This window comes from Syzygium oleosum, unplaced genomic scaffold, assembly GCF_021117445.2.
Source record: "Syzygium oleosum isolate NSW1041296 unplaced genomic scaffold, Sole_v2.1 Sole_v2.14, whole genome shotgun sequence".
Classification (NCBI taxonomy): Eukaryota; Viridiplantae; Streptophyta; class Magnoliopsida; order Myrtales; family Myrtaceae; genus Syzygium; species Syzygium oleosum.
Genome location: NW_026607498.1, coordinates 358,731 through 382,113, shown reverse-complemented (window position 1 = coordinate 382,113; position 23,383 = coordinate 358,731). Strand labels below are relative to the sequence as shown.

General features: G+C 42.9%; 3 protein-coding genes across 4 annotated transcripts; 2 read left to right on the top strand and 1 right to left on the bottom strand.

Annotated features, from left to right (window-relative positions):
* The first annotated feature begins 1,757 nt into the window (after positions 1 to 1,757).
* LOC115669383 (B3 domain-containing protein At2g33720-like) lies at positions 1,758 to 2,333 on the top strand. The gene has a single exon (XM_030590600.1). It carries the CDS (start codon positions 1,758 to 1,760, stop codon positions 2,331 to 2,333), a length of 576 nt encoding a protein of 191 aa, XP_030446460.1.
* A 6,869-nt stretch (positions 2,334 to 9,202) lies between these two features.
* LOC130139914 (B3 domain-containing protein At2g33720-like) lies at positions 9,203 to 9,628 on the top strand. The gene has a single exon (XM_056317913.1). It carries the CDS (start codon positions 9,203 to 9,205, stop codon positions 9,626 to 9,628), a length of 426 nt encoding a protein of 141 aa, XP_056173888.1.
* Positions 9,629 to 15,713: 6,085 nt separating this feature from the next.
* Positions 15,714 to 22,971, bottom strand: LOC130139875 (uncharacterized ATP-dependent helicase C29A10.10c-like). 2 transcript variants are annotated; one of them, XM_056317732.1, is made up of 8 exons: positions 21,579 to 22,971; positions 20,450 to 20,638; positions 19,267 to 19,525; positions 19,010 to 19,142; positions 17,155 to 18,921; positions 16,449 to 17,035; positions 16,235 to 16,352; positions 15,714 to 16,025 (listed from the first exon to the last, which is right to left on the bottom strand). In XM_056317732.1, exons 1-6 carry the CDS (start codon positions 22,954 to 22,956, stop codon positions 16,604 to 16,606), a joined length of 4,158 nt encoding a protein of 1,385 aa, XP_056173707.1. In that variant the 5' UTR covers positions 22,957 to 22,971; the 3' UTR covers positions 15,714 to 16,025; positions 16,235 to 16,352; positions 16,449 to 16,603. The 2 variants fall into 2 exon arrangements, with proteins under 2 accessions (XP_056173707.1, XP_056173706.1); XM_056317731.1 differs by having other exon boundaries at positions 16,235 to 17,035.
* Positions 22,972 to 23,383: the final 412 nt, after the last annotated feature.

Genomic DNA, 23,383 nt, shown 5'->3' with positions numbered 1-23,383 from the left:
TGAAAAGGAAGGAAAAACTTTGCAAAATTAATTCGCTTTAGGAAATTGATTTAAATGGTTATTGCATTACATGACAATTTGAAAGTCACATTTCTGTTCATTATTGTTTCTGTAAAAACTGTTTCGGATGCCAAATATGAACGATTTTATTGTTCCAGAATGTATCTTAATTTTATGGCCAAGTTACATTGGAAGAACCTCTTAGATCTTTCATGTACCGGATCTCTCATATATGCCTTGTGGACTTTATAACTAATATCATATCTACTTCAATTTTCTACAATTAAAACGGCAACAAGAGGCTTTTTGGCATTGGTAACCGTAAAAAATCTGCTGATTAAAAAAAAAAGAAGAACCGTGACTTCTTTTTCTACGTAATATGTTGGTAATTTATCAATATTCTTATAAAAGTACCATTACTTTCATAGTTTGCAAATTACCGATTTTTGTACTAACTTGGTCTTTTATTTGCATGGCTCACTAACATTTCGAGTTTACTAATTCTAACATGAAATTTTCAACCTAAATTAGAGTAACTTACCAACTTTTGTCAATTAAATTATCAACTTGTTTTGAATTACCAACTTTAAGTTGAGTTGCCAACATTTAATCGTTCATTTTTAATTGACTAAATTGTCTATTTAGTTATTAACTTTTTTTCCTTGATCAGCTATACCTTAAATTTACTAAGTCCTTTCATAGATCACCGGCCCAAGTTAGCATGAGTCATCAACAGTTCTAATTTTATGTTATCAAACCTCATTTTTAGTTTAGATATTACTACGTCATTCTGTTACTATCTAGTTTTGGGTTATCAACCCTCATTCGGAGTACTCATCAACATCTTTTTTGTTTTTTTAATACACCAACTTTTCATATTGTTTGCAAAATTTTTATCTTTCTTAGCAACGCTTTAAATTTACCAACTCGACATTACAAAAAAAGTTCCATTGATGATATTGCATAAATAAAAAAAGTTGAATGAGGATCTCTGGTGCCTATTCATTTCAAAACCCACTAGTAACTAAATTGAACAGCTGACTCATTTAGCAGTAGCGTGATAGTAGAAGTCATGAGTTTTCCAAAAGAGGAAACCTGTCTACTTGAAAGCGCCCAAGAAAGCACGTGGGTTTGCATGTGGTCCTACAAAGTACCGACGGCCAACGTCAAGATCTCCCGAAGCATGAATTGACGTGTCATCGGAGTTCAAAAGCAATAGTTTATTGAGAAAAAGCTTCTTGTCATCCACAATTAATATTACTTTATTAACAAGATTCTTTTTTTGACTTAATGGTTATCGCAACTGGAAAAAGCTGCAGATCTCGTTTGATTAGGTACGGTTCGATCCGTACTATTTGGAGCTCGTCAATCATCGACATTCAGTCCCTACCCTTTCTACTTTCTACTTTCTATCCCTTTCACAGGGAGACAGGAACACCCCTGCTTTTTGTTTCTCATGTGCTTCAGTCTGCCAGGTTGCACTCTCTCTGTCTCCCCTCCCCTCCCCTCTCCTCTCCTCTCCGCTTAATATAAATACCACCACCCTCCCACCACAGCTGTGGCAATGATAGGATCAATCTCAGATCGGGAGTTGCAGAGAGCCCTCCGTCGACAGAAAGATTCACTTTTGGTGAATACCGGAAGCAAGTTCAAGAGGACGTCGAAAGAAACAGCCGTAAAGTTGGTCTTCTTCCGCATTTCAGGCTAACAAGTAAGTAAACACAGTTCATTCAGTTGAAATATCCGAAAGCCATCCTATGGCGACCCCTCCACGGTTTATACTAGTCCATAATTCTGAGAACTCCGGAGTCGTCGACTCTGACGAAACCCCCATTGTTTGTGCAGAGAGGAAGAGAGATCATCGCGTAGGGTCGTCCCGAACAAGAATGAGAGACCTGTTCCGAAACGAACGCGAGGGAGAAGAGATGTACCGTGCTGGCGTCTCCACGGAGTTGGAGCTCTACCCGGACCCGTGGAAGATCAAGAAGAAGCTGACGGAAAGCGACCTCGGGCACTCGTCGCGGCTCCTGATCCCGCAGGGCTGTGTGAGGACCCACGTGCTCCCGCAGATGGGCGAGGAGATGGTGAGGCGGGTCAAGGGCAAGGACGGGATGCAGGTCGCCGTGAGGGACGCGGACACGGGCGACGAGTACCGGCTCGTGTTCCGCTACTGGGCGTCGTCGAGGAGCTACGTGCTGAACAAGGGCTGGAACAAGCTGTTCGTCAGGGGGCGAGGGTTGAAGGTCGGGGACGAGATCGGGATGCTCTGGGACCCGGTCTCTCTCAAGTTCCACTTTAAGGTCCTTCGCAGGGTTGCTCGCCACGACCGGTGAAAGGCGAGGCAATAACATGACATATAAAGACAAGCAGCTTTCGGATGGGGATGATGATCCGGGCTTTCTTCTCCTTCTTTTAATTAAATAATGCTTAGTGACTGCCCCACTGTCAGCGGCGGCCGTGCGTAAAACCTAGGATCTGGTGTGTATTTGTCGGCGGTTCGAATATTGACTATTTCGACGTCGAATCGATCAAGTATCGATTTTTTCTTTCTTTTTTTTTTTTCCCTTTTTTGGCCACATGTTGTATGGCAGTCTATGTATTTTGCATGCGATTTTGTGAGGAAATAATTTGTTTGTCCACCGATTTTGCGAGATTCCACGATTGATCGAAAATCGTTGACGTGAACACCGATCGTTCACCATGAAAAAGGTTTTGAATACAGCACATACATTGTCCCCTTAATATCAGGAAGAAGCTGACCGAAAGCGACCTCGGGCACTCGTTGCGGCTCCTGATCCCGTGGGGCTACGTGAGGACCCACATACGATTAGAAAGTGTTTTTTTATTAGAAAGTTTTCGCCATAAGATTTTGTTCTCTTTATTTTTCTTTTTTCTTTTTTTAATGTTGGTCTGTGATAGGCGTGTAAACGGGTGGGGAATGTCAAAACAATAACATGATTTTGAGCTTTGGAGTTTATCTTGTTCTTCCCACAAAGTGATAAGTTTTTTCTTTTTCGGTTTCAACGCAGTGCACCACAACGAGACAATGATCATTCCATAATAAAAGCTTCTTTAACGTTGCTCCTCTTTAATCAAACGGCTCGCTCGCGTCTGTTACCGGACGTTGTGCGAAAGTACGGGCCAACTCGACAGGAGCCGAAGCTCCTTCATGTCACCTTCGAAGCGAAAGGTTACTATACATGCCTATCCATCGGTAACCGGCCGAGGCCGAAGCCGAGGGCCTTCAAAAAAGAAATACGGAGATATCTTATGGATAGATCCTTGTACGTAGGATATCAGGAAAGCTGTATCGGGAAAGTCGAGGAGAAAGAGATTTTAAGGGCCCCACTGCCTCCGCCCTCGCCCTCCCTGCCCCCCTTCCCCCGCGTGTACGGCCCATGGACACCAACCCCATTGCGACCTGACATATAAGGACAAGGCCGGTTTCGGATCGCGAGGAGGATTTCGCCCAGCCTTCTAGAAAAAAGTGGAATTCTTTTAATAATTAAATAATGCTTAATGACTACCCCACTGTCAGCAGTACACATGCTGATTTTGTGAGGAAAAGATTTGTATACCAATGTTGTTAGATCCTACGATTTAAAAAAATCGTTAACGTGAACGTTAATCGTCCTACGTGAAAAATATTTTGAATACAACATATACATTACCCTCTTAATATCGACGCTGGTGACACCTGAATTTTCCAAACGGTCAAGGTTGGAAACTTAGAGATTCGTAATTCCTGATCACATCGAGTTTCTTTTATTGATCCAAAAATTAGATTGGTGTCGTTAATATCTCAATTGTGTAATAAATGTCAATTTAGCAAAGGAGTGCAGAATTAGGCCTTGGATTTCACATTTTTTTAAAAAAATAAAAATTATTACTATTTTGTTAGTTTTTAATATTATTTTAGACATTTGATTGAGGGATAAATATCTCGAATCTGATTAAAGAAATTTCAATCACAAGAGCCGATCGAGCGTTTGGAGCACGACACTGGCACCGTAGGATGTGAATTACTTAAAGCACACCCCCTTTGAGATCCCGTCACCTGGCACAGCGTGTACTAGGTTATTTTGTTTTGGAAGAACCAAAAAAAAAAAGGGCGCTGGCGGCTAAAGAAAGAAGAAAACAGGGGGGATCTTCACCTCGCTCTCGCTCGATCTCGCAGACCCCACGTCCTTCACCTCGCCCGACCAGTCAACACCACCGTCGCTGTCCGACGACCTCCGGCTGACAGCGTCCTTCTCGCGGCTTTTCACTCCCGGATCCCGACATTTCCGGTGAGTCCGTTCAACCGTTCGGTTCGAGTCCCTTTTTCCCGAGGATTTTGGCTCGGAGACATCGTGTATGAGGCAGTCGGCCATAGTTCGACTCATCTCAAACTCGCCCTCTAACCTCCGCCACCGAGCGGGGTAGGGATTTTCGCGGTCAACACTCATTCCCGTGACCCCTTTTTCCTCGTCCTGTTTTGGCCGAACCGTGAGACCGAGGCTTGCAATTTCTAGTTCATACGCGTGTTGGTGTCCACTAAATCGTTTCCATTGACGTCGAACATTTCTTGGTGATTCCTGTTGGGTCCTATGTGTGAGTTCCGGTCCTAGATCGGCCACCAACTCCTCCTCTATCCTTGCTCGCCATGCGTTCGATGATAAGCCTGAACCGAGGTCGTATTTTATTTATTTTTATTTTTTTCTGGTCGTGGATGAGTTCGAACTCGTGTTGACAAGCATCCCACTATAATGATCTTTCACTGATTGTCGAGCTTAATTTCTTTTGTTCTAGTCCCGGTGTTAACAAAACCGTATCTGCCCCCAGTTGTTTTTGCCTTGCCGCGTCCCTGTATTTTCATGTATCTAGTTGCCGTTCGATGGGGATGGGTGGCGACCGTTTTACGCGGGATGGCGAGGAAGGTCCGGTGACGTGCGGGTGGGTGGACACTTGTGAAATTTCGCCTAATGCGTGGTCCATAAGTGACGCTTTCTTTTGTTGATTTTAAGTTAGGAAAATGACACAAACACTCTCTTAACTTTGGCCTAATGTGTAATTTGGTCCCTGAACTTTTAATTTGTTCAATGTAGTCAATGAACTTTAAGCCAATGTTCAATATGGTCCTCGAACTTTTGGTACATGTTCAATTCAGTCCCCGAACCATATAGGTTTAAGAACTTAAAAATGATCCCGTGTCACGCGAGGTATGGGCTTAGGGAGAGTCAACGTTTTTTATCAATGGCCCGCTTGTGGTGTTATCAAGGCCGTTACTTGTACATACCATTTGAACCGCCTCATAAACAATTACCTCTAAACCCATCCGAGAGGGTACGACCCTTGAAGGGTAGGTCGCAACAGATGCGGACCAGTTTTGTTATCAATGGTTAACGATTAGTTTTCGCTAAATAATTTCTCGAGAATAAGGTCGTTTTCGACTACGGGTGATCTTGTGAATGTTGTTTGGGAGCTGCAATCTTTGCCGATACCTCGTAGCATCGATAACATGACCGTGATTCGCCTTATGATGCTATCAATAGAGCGATACACTTCAAGAAGTTGGTGTTGTAGGGCCAGTCGTGCTTAGGTCGGGACACTTTCGGCTAGTAATTCTAAGTCGGATGCAGTCCTCACGCCGAGCCAGTTCAATAGGCCTCATGCATTTCTACCAGAGGTGATTGGGGTGGCCGGAGTCAAAGATCTTGAAGGCTAGTCCGAATCCAAACTATTCTCCGGTTGTGGTTTCGGATAATGCTCACATTGACATGGCATGGCCGGCGCTTACGCGAATAATTTTTATAAGCTTTTTCATAATTTTTTTGATTTATTTCATTTTATTTTCTTTCTTTCTTTTTTCCATTTTTTTCCCATAGGAACTTGGGCAAGAGCCGCGACACCCTCGCTGACACCCTCGCCAAACACAGCGAGGGCGTTGTGGCCCTCGCCCATGGGCCAGCAGGGGTTGCCGAGCCTCGGCTAGTGGTAAAAAAGAAAGAAAAAAATCATAATTTTTTTAAAAAAAGTTATAAAAATTGTTCACATCAATACCGGCAATGTCACGTAGGAGGCCGGCATCCACATCAATGGTTTCCGACCAAAATTGGCCGGAAGGGTTAAATTGAGAAATTGTCAAAATGTTTAGGATTAAATTAATACAATTTTGATCAAAAAAATAAATCAGCACAAATGTACCAGTTTGGGGTTTTAGTGGTCAAAAAATTAGTTCGTGATAAAATTATCACATGTGTATTAGTTTGGGGTTTTTGGTGATAAAAAAATTAGTTTTGGGTAAAATTATTACAAATGTACAAGTTTGGGATTTTTGGTGGTAAAAAAAATAGTTCGGGATAAATTTATCACAGATATACCAGTTTGAAATATTTTGTGATAAAAAAAATAATTCGAAATAAAATTATCATAAATATATAAATTTAAGATTTTCGTGATATTAATCCCGAATTATTTGGTCATCAGACGGTGCACCTTTTCAAGTTCTGATTTGCTGCAATGCTCAGATTCTTGTTTTTCTTGGGCGCCGCTTACCTTTTCAAAGCATCATCATTCTTTTTCCCCTTGAAGCACAATCGATGAAAGCGAGATAACCCGTTCCACTTGTCGCATGCAAAACATAGGGCAAACTCAGTGCATGACGAGACAATTATTATTCCACGGCAGTGACAAAAGCTTCTTTTGACGTTGCCCGTCTTCAATCATACGAAGGGCGAACCGGCCAGCCCCACGTGGTCGGGATCTGGAGAATCCGGGGAAGGTTTCCGCCCAGCTTTGTCTTTGATATGGAATGCTCTGTACCTCCTGCCCTAAGCTCAAATTCTCGATCACCCCCCATTGAGTCACGGCGGTTGATGTGGACGAAAGAAAAATAAGCAAACTATTTGTCAAGATATATGAAAAGAGTGGAATGAATTTAGTGCTTCATCAAAGGTTTAACAAGGGGCTGGTGCAAGCTGTTTGTCGAGGGGGGAGGGTTGAAGGTCGGGGACGAGATCGGGATGCTCCGGGACCCGTCCCGTCGCAATCCCAAGTTCTTCTTTTAAGGTCCTTCGCAGGGTTGCCCGCGGCTTGAGTTTTCATTAGAAAGTTTTTTGCGATAGGATCTCGTTCTCTTTATTGTCCTTTTCTTTTTCTTCTTTTAATGTTGGCTTGTAATGGTTAGGGTCGGATTGGGTTTCCATGCGGGCTCCTTCGCAAATGTTGTCCGTGGTACAAGCAAGGTGGTCGCTTGAGTTTGTCATTAGGAATTTTTAATGTTGGTTCGTAATAGGAGTGCCAACGGGTTGGGTGCTTATTATTCGAGGACCCTTGCACTGTGGTCGGAGAAAGTCAAAAACAATAACATGATTTTGAGCTTTGAACTTTATCTTGGTTCTTCCCACACAAAGTGATAAGTTTAGCTTCTTCAATGTTGGTCCTCTTTAGTCAAGCGGCTCGCGTCGGTTATTACCTGGCAAAAGTTTAATGAGAAAAACTTCTTGACATCCACTTTTAACCTCAATAAAGTGCATCACGTTGCTTATTGAGAAAAAGCTCCTTATCATCCACTAATAATAAAATACATCTAATGATGGTTCAATTCGAAAAGCAAAAAGCTCACTTATGGATTGAGTGGATTAAACATGACAGTGTAACATGTACTCTTTTTTTTTAATTATTGGTCGAAAAGCAAGAGCGTGAAGTATATAACATGTACTTCACGGGCTCGATTTTTGGGTAGGGTGGGGTCGATACAATTTATCACACCAGGATCACATTACAGTCCAAACAACGATAGAATCGGCTTCCCTCACCCTCGCCCTCTTTTGTCCCCCAACCCCCCTCCGTTTTTTGTCCCCTTCTCTCCTCTTCGTGCTGTCTCACTCTCTCTCCGCCTAGAAATACCTTGGCCACCACCCAACCCAACCCAACCCGTACGCTCTCAACACACGCTGGTTATGCAATTCATTCAATTGCAATATCCGAAAGCCATCCTATGGCGACCCCTCCATGGTTTATACTGATCCATAATTCTGAGAAGTCCGGAGTCGTCGACTCTGACGAAACCCCCATTGTTTGTGCAGAGAGGAAGAGAGATCGTCACGTAGGGTCGTCCCGAACAAGAACGAGCGGCCCATTCTGAGATGTGAGGGAGAAGAGATGGACGGTGCTGGCGTCACCACGGAGTTGGTGCTCTTCAAGGACCCGTGGAAGATCAAGAAGAAGCTGATGGAAAGCGATCTCGGGCACTTGTCGCGGCTCCTGATCCCGCAGGGCTGCGTGAGGACCCACGTGTTCCGCAGATGGGCGAGGAGCTAAGTAGCACGAACACGCGACACGCGACACGACACGCGATACGTCATTTTTAAAAAATAGAGAATTCCGACGCGTTAGAACACGTTGTATATTAAATATATATTTTTATATATATATGATAAATTATTATTTTAAATTTGATTCAAATAAGTAAATAAATAATAATAAAAAGCCTAGAGTGAACTTACCCTAAAAAATTATACACATAAGTTTTCAAAAAATAATTATATATAAATAAATATATTAATTAAGAAACTAAAAGTAAATAATTAAATTTGAAAAAAAGGAAAGTACAAGATAAAAAATAAAAAATAAAAAAAAGCAGCCAGCCCACTTTCCTTTTCTTTCCCTAGATTTTCTCGTCTTTTGACTCTATCTCTCTATCTCTCATCTCTGTATCAATCTCTCGCGCTCTCTCTCTCTCCCTCCCTCTTCTCCGATCAGATCTCCGGCAGTTCTCGGTGCGAAAACTCCGATTCGCTCAGCTCGCTCATCCATGACGCTCTCCGATCGGGGGTCGTTGGTGAGTTCTCAAAACCCTTCCCGACCTCGTTGTTTGACCTAGATTTCCAGATCCTCCCTCCCCCGGGCAAATTCTCTTCCCCCATCCTGACCGATTCTCAGATCCCCCACCTCCCCGTTCCCCATTTCTCCAAGAGGATTCGTGGTGGGGTTCGCAGCATCCGAGCCTCGATTTGGCGAGCGAGAGATCTGAGAAAATGGGGCTTTTCTTTCTTCTATCTCCCTTTTGCTCCGGACTCGCGTGTTACCGGCGTGTCCGGCGCGTTGACCACGTGTCGGATCTCCGACACGCGTTGACTGCGCGTCCGAGCGTGTCGGCGGCGTGTCGGACACCGATTCGGAAGCACAAATAACGTGTCCGTGCTACTTAGTCGAGGAGATGGTGAGGCGGGTCGAGAGCAGGGACGGGATGAAGGTCGCCGTGAGGGACGCGGCCACAGGCGACGAGTACCGGCTCGTGTTCCGCTACTGGGCGTCGTCGAGGAGCTACGTGCTGAACAAGGGCTGGAACAAGCTGTTCGTCAAGGGGCGAGAGTTGAAGGTCGGGGACGAGATCGGGATGCTCTGGGACCCGGTCTCTCTCAAGTTCCACTTTATGGTCCTCCGCGAGGTTGTTCGTGGCACATCCTGCGCAAACTCAAGACAGACGACGACGACGACGACGACGGTGGCGACAAAAACGATGCAAACGCGACAAAGAGAAACAACCGCGCGCCTCACCCGCAGGTCACCTCTAGCTCCCACAGAGGTTCCAGACTCCAACGCCACCCCCGAAAAACAAGCAAAAGCCAAAAGTCAAACGTAATCATCACCACTGGCATTCTGATATTGTAAGAAAGACAAGAAATAAAAAACCAGAAAAAACCAAAGAAGGAAAGGAGGAAAGGGGAGGACTCTCACCTGTCTGTCGGCCCGCAAGCGACCTAGCGTGTTGGCGTGCGAGGGGCGAAGGTCGCCCGCTCACGTGGGGGGCGCGCGCGACCCCCCCCCCCGGGTCGTGGCCGTGGGCTCCAGGGAAGAGAGAATCGTTGCTTTTTCCACACGATTTTATGAAGGTCGTCTTGTGAATGGAACAGCCCCGCTGCGCCCCGTTGTGGCGACCCATTGAAACCAATCCGATCACCACGTGACATAAAGACTAGCAAGTGGCTTCATTAATACATTAATAAAAGAGTGGAATGAATTCAGTGCTTCATCAAGGTTAAAGTATAGATGTCTTTCAATTTAAATATGCTTAAATGACTACTCCACTGTCAGCAGCACGCGTGTATAAAATCTACATTTTAGTGAGCATTTATCGACGGTTTGAATATTAACTATTTCCACGTTGATTCGATCAAGTATCGATTTTCTCTGTTCTTTGTTTTTGCCACATGTTATATGATAGTATATGTTTTTGCATGCCGATTTTGTGGGGAAAAGATTTGTCCAACGAGTTTCTTAGATCTCAACGTTGGTCGGAAATCGTTGATATAGACGTCGACCATCCTACGTGGCATGATCGACGCTAACGAGGACAATTTTTGTAAGATTTTTTTTTAATAATTTTTTTCATTTATTTTATTTTATTTTCTTCCTTTCTTTTTTCCTTGTTTTTTTTCACGAGACCAATGACCTCTGCCAGACTTGGCTGAGAGCCGCGACACCATCACCGACCACAGTGAGGGCTGCCGAGTCTCGGCCAGTGGAAAAAAAAAACAAAAGAAAAAAATCATAAAATTTTAAAAAAGTTTTAAATTTTCTGGTGTTTGGATCTCATTTGAAAAATGATTTTAATCCCATGATTTTATCTCATGCAAAAAAATAATTTCGAATTTTTTAATATTTTTATTTTTAAAAAGAAAAAAAGAAAAAGAAAAGAAAAGAAAGAAAAGAATAAAATTATAAAAAAGTCAAGGGAAGCAATTCCGGAAAGTGTTTTTACCTTATTAGATTATGTAATTCACTTTCTTAATTTTATACATAAATGTTTTCCTTAACCAGAAAGTGTTTTCAGTTGACTAATTATTTTCGGCGAACCAAACGGGTGAAAGTCCGGAAAACGGATTCTCGGAAAACACTTTCCCTTAAACAAACGTACCCTAAATTATGGTTTCTAAGGTGCTAATTTAGAGAGATTTGAATTTATAGGGTAGTTTTCTCACCTATAATTTGTAATTCCTTACGAATTACGGATATCTTACTCAGAATAAGTGAATTGAGGATTTTATGCCCATGTTTTGATGTGAAAAATCGGGAGCAATGAAAGTAAGATGTACATTATACACGAGAGGTACACGAAACATGATATTTGTCTATTTGAGATCAAATAATTCCATCATTCAAACTTCAACAAAGTTCAAACAACAAGTGGGATTGGAGTCACGGACTACTCCAATCGCACGATTCCCTGAAAGAGACTAATGCTAAGCAATATTAAAAGATTCGAATACATTTAGTGCTGCCAATTAAAAGAGAAATGCTAGATCTTAAGATAAAATCAATACACTACTATTATGATGTAGCATAAATTAATTGGGTACCGAAACAAATGCCCACTTAGAGTACGACACATCATCAGTAGTTCGGTCTTAGTATATCTAGAGCTCTTAAGCTAATCACAAGCTTTCTCGCTTCCTAACACAAATGGCACTAGGAAAAACTAATGCGGTGAGTGCTTAAATTAGGACAATCATCTAATGTTAATTATCTGCATCTATCAAGATTCAATAATCCTGGAGTTTGGAGGTACGTGTCTTTATGCTTAACCCGAGTTTGTTTAGATTTTTTTCTAGAAAAAGGATATATAGGCTCCATTTGTTTCGCGGAAAATGAGTGATTTGGAAAATATTTTCCTAAAAAGATCGCTTTAATTGCTGACAAAAATGAATAAATGAAAAAAAAAATTCGTGGTCCACGAAAATATTTAGATATAAATTATTGTCGAAGATGAAAATAATTTTCATTAACTAATTATCTCAAGCGATAGAATCGATCATTTTTAGGAAAATATTTTTCAAATTACTCAATTTTCGTTAAACAAACGGAGTGCTGGAGCGTCAATATTCATCTCACTTTGTGGTCCATGCAAGACAATTTATTTCCTCAAAAGCTTGAACGGTCCAACAATGTATACGTAGCATATTTCTTAACCATTGCCTAAGTACAGTAAGATATGCCACTGAGTCGATCATGTCGCGTGTTAGTTTTTACCCCCTTACAATGGAGACGGAGTTAAATTAGCAAGTGTGTAATACATTACTAATTGGCTGGATTATTATTTGTGTTTAAAAACAAGGTTAATTATAATATTTGTTCTTCCATGCACCATAGGAGTTACCATCATGTTGCACAACACACGAGCATGGCCAAAAACAACTATTTCTTCTAAATAGCAAATAAATCATCTGGCAGTTTTTAACACATCACTCCATGTCTGTTAACCAAATAATAAATTTGGGAGATATTTTTCAATCAATTCAACATCTTAACTTGTTGGCTTTCAAATTATTACATTACGTGGAAATATCATATATTTGTGTCATATTGCATATAATTTCCATAAAATAAATCATTTATTATAATGGGCACATCTAGCACCAATACACATTTTGGCTATGAGCACAACCAATTTTATTCTGGAAATAGCGAGTTTCAAGAAATTGCAACCTAAGGGGTGACCGTTTAGGAAATATTTCTCTTGATTCAACCCTGATTAGGAAACACTTTGCAGTTCACGCGCCGACTTTCACAACTTTGATTTTGTTCGATTGTAGTTCGATCGCTCTCAAGAAAAAAAAAAAAACTTGGATCCCAAGAAAGCAGAAAAGCCCATCAAGATGCTCGATTTCTTCGACCGCAGGTCTCCTCTGATCGTCATTGATCACTCGCCGCCGGCACCATCGGTGGTCTCTTCGTCGTGCGTTTCTGATGCTACCCCCACTGACGATGATGAGGAGGAGGAACATCGGAGCCAGGAAGAAGTTTCATCTCCATGTTCCTGGCTAACCCTCCACTTGTTCCCCACTCGGACCTGCAACAACATTCAAGAAAGCTTCTCTTTCTCGGTCTTGAACAATCGCGGTGGCGACCCGCGTCGAGATATCGATCCCGCCCCGCTTTGTGGCAACAAGCGGGAAACTCTGGAGTCGTCGACCTCTGAGGAAACCCCCATTATTTTTGCAGAGAGGGAGAGATCATCACGTAGGGTCATCCCGAACAAGAATGAGTGGCCTGTTCCAAGACACAAGGGAGAAGAGAAGTACTATGCCGGCATCTCCACGGAGTTGGTGCTCTACGAGGATCCCTGGAAGATCAGGAAGAAGTTAACAGAAAGCAACCTCGGGCACTTGCTGCGGCTCCTGCTTCTGCGGGGCAGCGTGAAGACCCACGTGCTCCAGTGGATGGGCGAGGAAATGGTGAGGTGGGTTGAGAGCAGGGACAGGATGGAGGTCGTTGTGAGGGACGCAGACACAGGCGACGAGCACCGACTCGTGTTCCGCTACCGGGCGTCATCGAGGAGCTACTTGCTGAACGGGGACAGGAACAAGCTGTTCGTCAAGGGACGAGCGTTGAAGGTCAGGGACGAGATAGGGATGTTCTGGGACACGGTCTCTCGCAAGTTCCGCTTTATGGTCCTCCGCGAGGTTGCTCGTGGCACAAGCAATGCGGCGGCTTGAGTTTTTATTGGAAAGTTTTGGCAATAAGATCTTGCTCTTTGATCTTGATATCGGTCTGTGATCGGTGAAAGTTAAAACAAGAGCATGATTAGGGTTTAAGAGTTTCTCTTGTTCTTCTCACGAAGTGATAAGTTTCTCTTTTTCGACTCAAATGTATACGATTCAAAAATTACTGTGCAGATGCAATTTGTTCACTCTGTCACGTTCGTTGATTAGCTAAACGAAGAATTATTTCGTCATTGCTGCAATGCTAGATTCTTGCGCGCCAATTCCTCCGAACTGTAAACTTTCATGGAAGCCTTAAAGCATCTAAACCTTTTTCCCCCTTAAAGCACAATCGACAAAAGTGATCGATGAAAGCCCCGGGTCATTAACATTCTGCGGAGCCAAGCTCATGCGGACCCGACCTGTTCCGCTTGTCGCATACCCAATGCGGTGACGCCGCAATGCATGACGATGATCATTCCATAATCTTCTCTATCTTTTTCTTTTTGATCAAACGACTTTATAAAAGTTGAAGCCCAGAAGCTCTAAGAGAAAAGAGGGGTTCAAATCCAAAACTTCGTGAGGAGGAGGAGACAAACTAAAGAGCAAGGGCAACCTGACATTTTGGAAACACGGGTCAATGGCAACGCATTTTAACGGTGTTATTTTCATGGCGGCGACGATGGTGGCAACAACGGTGGCTCTACTGCCGGGATCTGCTGTTCAAATGCCGGCACCACCTCCTGCGCATTCAAAAGGGGCGGTGACCTACACCTTTTGTCGACAAATCATCGATGTTCTAATCGTTCATCCATTGATGAAAAAGAGGCACTGTTTCTGGAGTTTGGCCTGTGATCATGCAAGATGCAACACCCTCTTCTCCCTTTCTGAGCAACTCTTGGATGAGAAATTACTAGGTAAAGCATAATATATGCTCTCAACTAAATCTCCTCCGTCTAGCGGTGTTAGGGAAAGACATACATTAAGGCAATAATGCCAATGTCGGGCCAAAGCTCCTTGAATTTTTTTTACCGATAATCCATGGGGTAATGGATGCGGATTGTGTAAAAGAAGGATTACAAAGATGTATACTTAAAACTAATCCAAAACGAGTGCGCGATTAGGATTCAAGAGTTCCTCTCACTCTTCCCACGAAGCGATACATATTATTTTCAGATTCGAATGCACGTGGTTCAAAACTAAGCGAGGAGATGCAATTTTATTCGCTCTATTGTGCTTGCTGATTAGCTAACCATGAATTGTTTCGGGAAGACATTAGACAGCGTATATTGTCAGATTTTATTTTGATTAAATGTTATAGGAAACAGTGCATCGGAGATATTTTTTTAATGGATAAAGACATGAATGATCGTAATCGGTTAAGTAGTTAAAGTAAACAGGAACGCAAATGGCTCGAGTTTTGCTCTCCACACCTATTGACCAAGGAAGCGAATCCTGCCCGGCGACGGCATTCAGATATCCACATCGCTTCTTTCGTCGATTAAACTCTTCCTAAAGATTATCATAACCCCGGGCAAAGTTCCCCATTTCGCTTTTTCGAGAAAACCACTTCCGGCAATATGGTAAAACCAGATACCTCAGGTTCCCAAAAAATGAAAAGGGTAATGCACCAATTCTTCACGTTTAGACAAACCATCCCTTTCATGTTTTGTTTTGTAGGGCTTGAAGCATTACCATGAAAAGGATAATGGCCGATACCTAAAGCGGATGGGGCTTCGCTTGCTGCACTAAATGCGTCTCTAATTTTCGCATGCAGTACACTCCCTGGAGTCATTAACCTATCACAAGATCCACCCACATCTTCACAGGGAATAGGAATGTCCGAAGGATGTTTCGACACTACTTATTGATTTAAGGTCGCTAATATTTCTCCGTCAAGAGCATCAATACATTCCCCGGCAAAACAAGCCAGACCTGGTCCGAATACCACTCGACCGCACTCCCTGCTGGCAATGTAGGGATGGTTTCTAGCTGTCGCATTCCGACACTATCATTCCAGAATCGAAGGGACGATTCATTTTTCCTTTTGGCGCAAAGGTTTCATGGATCCACGCACGCAACCAGCGAGATACATAGCCTTCCCTCGACGAGCAGGAGAGCCACCTGACAGATAAACAGCAGCGAAAAGAGTCGCAGAGAAGGAAGACAAGAAGGACAGAGGCCCTCCTTTCCCTTTTCGTTGGCAAATGTAACATATTAAATATAACTAAGAGAGCATGCATCGACTAATCTAAATCAAAGAATTGAATTCCTACTCTAAATGAAGTTACAATCAGAATAAAAGGGAAATTATTCATTTATATACAAATCCATGCCCTCCCACACCTTGCCGAGGCATCCCCCATTGCAGATATGTCTCTCTTCCCCTTGAGGAAGAGCAAAAGCATTCCAACCAAGTACACAAGTTTTTTTTTCTTTCTTTTACTCCCTTCCCTTCCTTTCATACAAATAAGAAGCTTCAGTGCAACTAAAGGGAAGGGGCAGTCACAGAGAAGTGTTTCCACCATCCGCTTGTATGCCCAGAGAGACTGAGAGAGCCTGAGCAAGCAGAGCCCATTCAAGAGTCAAACACTCCTTTGACAAAAACTATAAAACTCTAAGTTTCTAGTCTGCATAAAATTCACGTTCATGCCCACATTTCTATTTTCTGAGTGCCTTTCTATATAGTTTTTCATAACACTCGTAAAAACTCTGGTATCCCCATGATGTAATTATCAGAAAACTACTTAAGAAAGCAATGTTCTTACCTTAAAATCCGACACCAGCAAGTTTACCGAAACCATCTCGTCCCCACAAAAGGCCTGATACCTGGCTCAGCAAAAAGATAGAGGGGCAGACCGGCCAGACATGTTGCAGCAAGGTTTCCTGTGCAAGGTGGGGTTGCTGAGGATTTCCGATCCTCTCTATGGCTAATCTCCTAAGAAACTTTCAATTATCAAACAAAAGTAGTTCAGCGGAGACCTGATTCTGTCCATTTTTCGCTTGTTTGAGCAGCGCCTCCGGCCATCAGAGCTTTTCTCCCCCTAAGGCAAGCACTGTGTTCCACGTTTTTAATAAACGGAACACAAGGTGGAGCTTGAGTTTGGAAAAGATCAAAATACAAAGAGGACAAGCAATTAGTAATCTCTCTTCCACACTGTTCCAGAGGAACCCTGCTGCTTCTTCTGTGCGCCGTATTGCCAGGATTCTCTTGATCTGTCACCCACCTGATCAACACCATCCAGTGAATTCTCCACGGGTGGCTTAAGAGGCCGGAAATTCCCATTCCTGGGGATTAAGGATGCTGGCAACTTCTCGTCATCTTCTGGTGCCACCGCTGACCTGGGCTCTGTGTGCGTGTCTGTCAATCTATGCCTCAACCCACTTGACCTCAACCCCCTTGAGTTCAAAGGAGCCTTACCTGGCAGGGGAGCGAGAGTTGGTCCTTTAGGTGTGTAAAACTCTTTGGGGACAGAATCCATGTCCATGTAACAATTTCTGGTTTTGGCATCAGCAATCAATGCAGCCCAGTCATCAGACTGAATTAAAGCATTAGCATTTCCCATTACCTATTAAGAGAAGAAAACATGTAAACAATCAGTCTGTGTACCTGTAAGTTGACAAGTGAACAGGACAGGGAGTCAGCCAAAAACAGAAATGCAAAAGAACAGGGCAGATGAACCCATACCCATAGAGCTCTCCTAGCACGAGTTAGAGCAACATTCATACGACGAATATCTGCAACAAAGCCAACTCCATGACTTGAAGCACGAACGCACGACATTATAATGACATCACGTTCTTGTCCTTGGAAAGCATCGACAGTATTGATATAAATATCCTTCCCTTCTTCTGAATTCAGAACCTCCTCAAACTCACGTTGAAGGCACTTTAACTGCAACTTGTAAGGTGTAATTATGCCCACGGAAATCTTCCCCACACCCATAGATTTCAGATTTTTCTGTAGATGCTCATATATACGTAGACAAAACTGTGCTTCGTGTATATTTTGGTAGGAGACAGAACCACCTCTGTGGGATTCCCGCCCATGTGTAATGTCATAAAATAAGTAAGGTCTAAGCAATGGATCCCTGTAATATACCTCATCAGGTAACTTCACTACACTCTCACTATCGCTTAGGCGTCCCTGGTAAAAATACCTGGAAGGGAAATCACGGATTTGTGGATGCATCCTATACTGAACAGACAACAACATCGTTGGGCATCCAGCCTGTTGAAATCTCTCAAAAAGGCTCCTGCTATATAGAAGAGTCCCAGCTGCTTTGCTGATCACAGTGGCAGGAAGCTGCTGTGGATCCCCAACCAGAACACATCGAGCAGCACCAAGAGAGAGGGGAGGAAGAACTGCCACCTCACTGGCCTGTGCTGCCTCATCAATGACTACCATGTCGAAACCATGAGAAAGGCGGGAGAATAACTTTCTGCCACTGCTTGAAACAGTAGTGAAGACAATCTCAGCTTCATTGGCATAACTTGCCTCAAGACTGGCGCGGGCCTCTTCCAAATTAAAATTACTACCGGTACGAAACTTTACTTCTACAATGAGGATGCGAGACATCTCAACCAGCACTTTGTCCCTGTTCTCAACTGCTTGAGCAAGTTGCTTAAGCAACGCATCACGATTCTGGTCCCTTGCCATCAAGACATCGGGATCCACACCAACAGATCCTTGAGAACGAATAGCAGCAGCTGCACTGTTGAGTTTCAATTGAATTTCGGCTATCTCCTGAGAGAATTGAGCTTCACTACTTCTCAACCTGTGCAACCAGGCATACACCTCCTCTTTACCCATGGCAAGAAGTTGCTCGGTTCTCCTTTCAACAGAGACGGCCTGAGCTGCACGTGTTTGTGAGTCGACCCCGACTCGGGCTACATCAGGTTTATATATCCTCATTTCCCCATCAATGAAACCACGATCAAGAACACGAGCCAGGAGCTCATCTGTTGCTGCATTGGAAGGAGCACACACTAACATTCTAGGCTTCGGGCAGAGCTTTGGAAGAGTCCGAAAAAGACTCTGATCCATGCTCTGAAGAACTTCATCAATTGATCCAGTTGCATTATTATCAGAACTGCCCTCGCTAGGTTGCTTGTAGCTTTCAGGTGCCAGTTTCTTGAGCAATGAGTTGTAATAATGTTGATACTGAACCAGATGGATCACATTTAACATACCCCATACAGTATGTGTCTTGCCTGTACCTGGAGGCCCCTGAACGAGAGTGAAGGGCCACGGTTCTTGCCTCTTTGTTGTCCCACTACTTGTACCGGCAGCTGTATGCATAGCAGCCCACTGAATCGCTGACAGTTGGGGTCCGTTAAAGGTCCTGTTTAAGTGTTCTGCAAACTTCTGAGTGAAGCACTCTGGCATGGCAGGGATCTGCTGCTCATAATTAGGAAACTGCTCGGGACTAGGCTGAAGTATCGCTGTTTGCATCTGAAGAGGATAGAATCAGTTAAAAGTGATTTAACACAAGTAACAAAAAATGGCAGTTATACTGAAAAACAAAAAACTCCAGCTGTACCTGCAAATTAAGGCGACGAAATGCATGCAAAGCAATATACTCCCGTTGAGTGGTAGCAAGAGAGCCCAGGACAGTTAAATACCAGATGCCTCTAGGCTGGAGTTTCCTTAAGATGTGATCTTCGTTGCCCTCACTGAAAATGTCCATTAAGAGCATATGATTAGAGTTAGTACATGGGTACTACACAACATAGATAATATATAGAAACAATTCCATTTGAGGTAAAATAATCTAACGCTGAATACAGCAAACTTAACCTGTTGGTATCATATGAATCGCCAACATAGAAGTGAAGGATTGCCCCAGGAGGATCACGAGTATCAATAGGCATAAATCGCCTAACCGTACCAGCCACACGTCCAGTTATCTCAGGCTCATCTCCCTCATCAACAACAGAGAAATTGTTTCTTTTGGATCTGAATGATCCAGGCCTAGGAGTTGAAAGAACCGCAACATCACCCTCCTTAAACATCCATTTGCACTCATTTACTGGAAGAACTGTCACATCGTACCATCCTGAGAAACAATTTAGTCAGTACATATACACATACAAAAATGTGTGTATAAATATATGAGAGAGAGAGAGAGAGCAAAAACCATAATTAGTACGTTTACCATCTTAACTTTCTATGACCTATGATGCCTGAACTGCTAAAATGAAGCCTACTAAAGAATACGACCAAGTAAGCGCTAATCTACTAGTCATAGTCATCTAATAGTCAAAGTCATATAAACCTTCAATTACAAGCACACCTAATGAGCATAAATCCATCATGGAATGAATAGGAACAAAAGAACTTCAATGAAACAAAAGCTAGGTCAGAGGTCCACAACATCTAAATCCAGTACAAGAGCAGCGTGTTTATGTAAACTTTTTCCATTGAATTTTTTTGTGCATCATGCCTCCCACACCAATCCTCAAAAAGTTTTTTACTCTAAGAGTACGCGAGGCTGTGCATTAATGATTTCAAATCTGACAGCATCCAAATGACTTAGGTAACCCTCGATTCCTAGACTGACTGGTAAAACGTCCCACCGGGTAAGACAGGGGTCAGTATGTTTCTGCAAAAATAAATTCTCAAGACTTAAGCACGTAGGCCAAGCAAGAACCAAATGCTTGACCTGTTAAATAGGTACAACATCCAATCAGCCATGGACAGGTCTACTTGCTTTCAGCTTTTAATTTTTAGGTCATTCAATTACAGAGTCTAGCCTAACATAACAAGCACACCACTGCTGCAGCAAATGCACAGCATGCCTTACCATAATGTGATTCCACTCTGGAGAGAACCCTTTCAAAATGTTGACTACAAAATAATGTTATACATAAAAAGAGTGATATGAAAATAATAGATGTGTAAAATGTCCTAAACAATATGCACCATAAGTTCCAGATTCCTGAAAAAGAAAACACCTCCAATTTGGTGAAAGTATTATTACCTCTTTCCCTCCTTTCGATATTCCGCACTCGAACCATTACATGTGTATCTCTCGAAAATGTTTCAGATAACTCCTCCCATGTACTGTAAAGCTGTGCACGGCATTCCTCAAAAAGTAAAGGCTCAAATACTCTGACGTACTCTTCTACAGAGTCAAATCGACCAGGAACACATTGTAGATCAGTCTCCCCTGGAACACAAGAAGCCACATCACCTTTTACACTTAAGAGAACCAACAAGGAATCAGACAGATAACTAAGCTAATAAAAACAAATATCACCATCTGCAGAAACAGACAAGACAATATAGGCTAATAAAAACCAATATCACCATCCGCACTATGACTAAACATGCATTTGGATCAAGATATTCTGGGACTCCCTTCCAAACTAAAATGCATGTCCTCGAGCGCGGCAACATGCAAATAAATGAATGGATAATCACACAGGAGTCTGATGGCAGCCAACTCATGCCAGCCAAAGAAAGGGTTAGAATTCATATGTGGAAATATCCACATATGAATTAAACTCCCATGAACGGGAATTATCCAGGTCCGAATCACTTCAATAAGCTATTAGACCCTAACATCCAACTGACTCTTATACCCACCACATGTTTCAAATTACAAGTACCGACTAAGTCTTTAGCCACCCAGTCCAATCATCCCTATTAAACCAGTTGAACTGGGTTGATTTCAGCTTGATCCAGTTTTGGTCAGAGATGGTTAAGTAGGCAAAACCAGACCCAACTATGAACTAATTTCCTGCCCAAGCAGCCAAACCAGCACCAGGATTTTAACTGTAAACTTTACAGCAACTTTGCACAAAAAGAATGAACCTTCTTAGTTCTTACAATGTGCTACACAAACGTCATAAGCAACAAGTATGGCCATTCATGTGAAGCCCTATGATTCTCCATTAAGCTAAAAGGCAATGATGAAAAGTCCGAGTTTTGATTGCACAGCACAATATGCCCTTTTGATGTCTTTCAAGCATTAAATTCATCAAAATACTATTGGAAAAAGTTATCCAAAGGAATGAAACATATGCATCATAGCATCAGCAAAATTTTCCAGTGCACAGTAAGCAATTTTCAAAAAAGAACAGTAAGCATGGCTGCTGTTATTATACCAGGTTGTTGCCAAAATTTCTCATTGGTCACCTCACGTATCATGCGCTCAACTGATGTATCTTGATAAGTAGAATTAATTATCGTTTGCTTCTTGGGAACAAGATGTTTCTTATTCACCAACTTTGAATCCAAGGAGATCTGACTGATTAAACCTGGCTTCTTGTTAGGAAGTGGAGAACTTTTCGGCTGTCTCAGATCCATGGGTTGCTTCCAGGAACTCTGCCTTGAAGGTTGTGACAATTCAGCCGGAGGGTCATTATTGTTAATCAGTTTCTTAGGCTTAGCCAGTACTCCAGCATCTACATCACCATTGCATTCGAGCTTAGACTCACTCTGCTCAGCAGTATTGCCTCCTTCAATAGCAGATACATCCAATCTTTTCAGGTCCTTAGAAATGGATTGACCCAGTTTTTCGATAATGCGTTCAGAAGGAGGAGGAATAGTTCGAGTTTCTTTCGCAGAACGAGTGCTTGGAGTTGATGAAAAGTTTGGTCGTCTTGGTGTTGAAGTCTTCATTTGTCCAGCTTGCTTTACATCTTCCAAATTAAGAAACATGGTCTGTCTGTTGCGCTTCTTGCCTAGCATAGCTTCTTTATGTTGGTCCATCTTCCTCTTTCCTGGATTATTAGCACATTTCAGAGCATAGCTCGCCTCAATGCCTTTGACTTCTTTCTGTTTTGTACCTACACTAACTTCCTCCTGAACACCATTAGAAGAATCTATTTTAGCATTGCCCTCGACATTATGGCTGTCGTTGCTTTCAGAATCATTTGGATGCAAGTTTAGTCCAGCAGGTGCAGAAGCTGAATTCTCACCCTTACCACTTTCAGAGGTATTGCCATTGCAAGAAACAATCTCATTATTCACCCCTGAAGCATTAGTATCCTGCAACTCAGTCAATCCTTTTCCACGTGAAGCTTTGCCTGGTTCATGCAAACAGCTGGATCTATGTGGATCAGCAGCGCCATCATCATCTGACCATTCACCTTCTTCTCTCTCAGCTTTATGACCTGCCACAGAGTCAGAAACCAACGGACCTGCCGGATTCTTCTCCTCAACATCACTCAATTTTGATGATGAGGCAACATGGCAATTCCTATCCCCTGCATTCTTCCGTCCAACACGACCTAGCTCAGGGGTATGAGCAGCTTTGGGACGAACAAAAGGTTGAAAACCTGACACGGATGATGCATGTGAGAAAGCGTTATTGTTGACAATTCTTTGAGGAACTACTGATGACACAAGCACAGTGGAACTGTGAGGATTTGAAGATGGAAGAGCCTTCTGCGGCAGTATGCTGACCACGCTGTCATTCTCTTCATCATCCCCCGGAGGAGGTTCATTCAGATCAAACATGGGCCTTCCCTGAGATGTCATCTCATAGGTAAACGCATACAAACTGTACTGTCAGCACAAATAACTTCAACCGAAACCCGTTGCGCCGCCTTCTCAACATGCAATTCACACTTCCGACGGAATGTGTATGTCGAAATGAAATATCAACACCGAGAAATCAAACGATCCTGATGGCCGAATTGGACCTGTAAAATCATAAGACGATAATTATAAGCATATCTAACGCAGGAACAAGGCTCCCGACAAAAGACCAGTACTTGAAGGACAAATGTTTCAATCGAACACGAACTGGAAGGAAAAAAAAACGAAAAAGTAATCGCTTAATCAAGGATAGCCAAGGCTGCCCAATTGCTACTTCGATATGTCAGGTGTCAACACAGAGATAAAGATTCTACAGCCGTACTACCAGGGCCGCACCGCGATCCAGGACGCCACGGATCAAACCAAA

Coding starts and splice junctions, on each gene's coding strand:
- LOC115669383 (XM_030590600.1), top strand. CDS start 1,758: ATGGCGACCCCTCCACGGTTTATACTAGTCCATAATTCTGAGAACTCC.
- LOC130139914 (XM_056317913.1), top strand. CDS start 9,203: ATGGTGAGGCGGGTCGAGAGCAGGGACGGGATGAAGGTCGCCGTGAGG.
- LOC130139875 (XM_056317731.1), bottom strand. CDS start 22,956: ATGACATCTCAGGGAAGGCCCATGTTTGATCTGAATGAACCTCCTCCG. Junction 19,143..19,266: donor GATTCATATGATACCAACAG/GTTAAGTTTGCT, acceptor GGACATTTTCAG/TGAGGGCAACGAAGATCACA. Junction 18,922..19,009: donor TTCGTCGCCTTAATTTGCAG/GTACAGCTGGAG, acceptor TATCCTCTTCAG/ATGCAAACAGCGATACTTCA.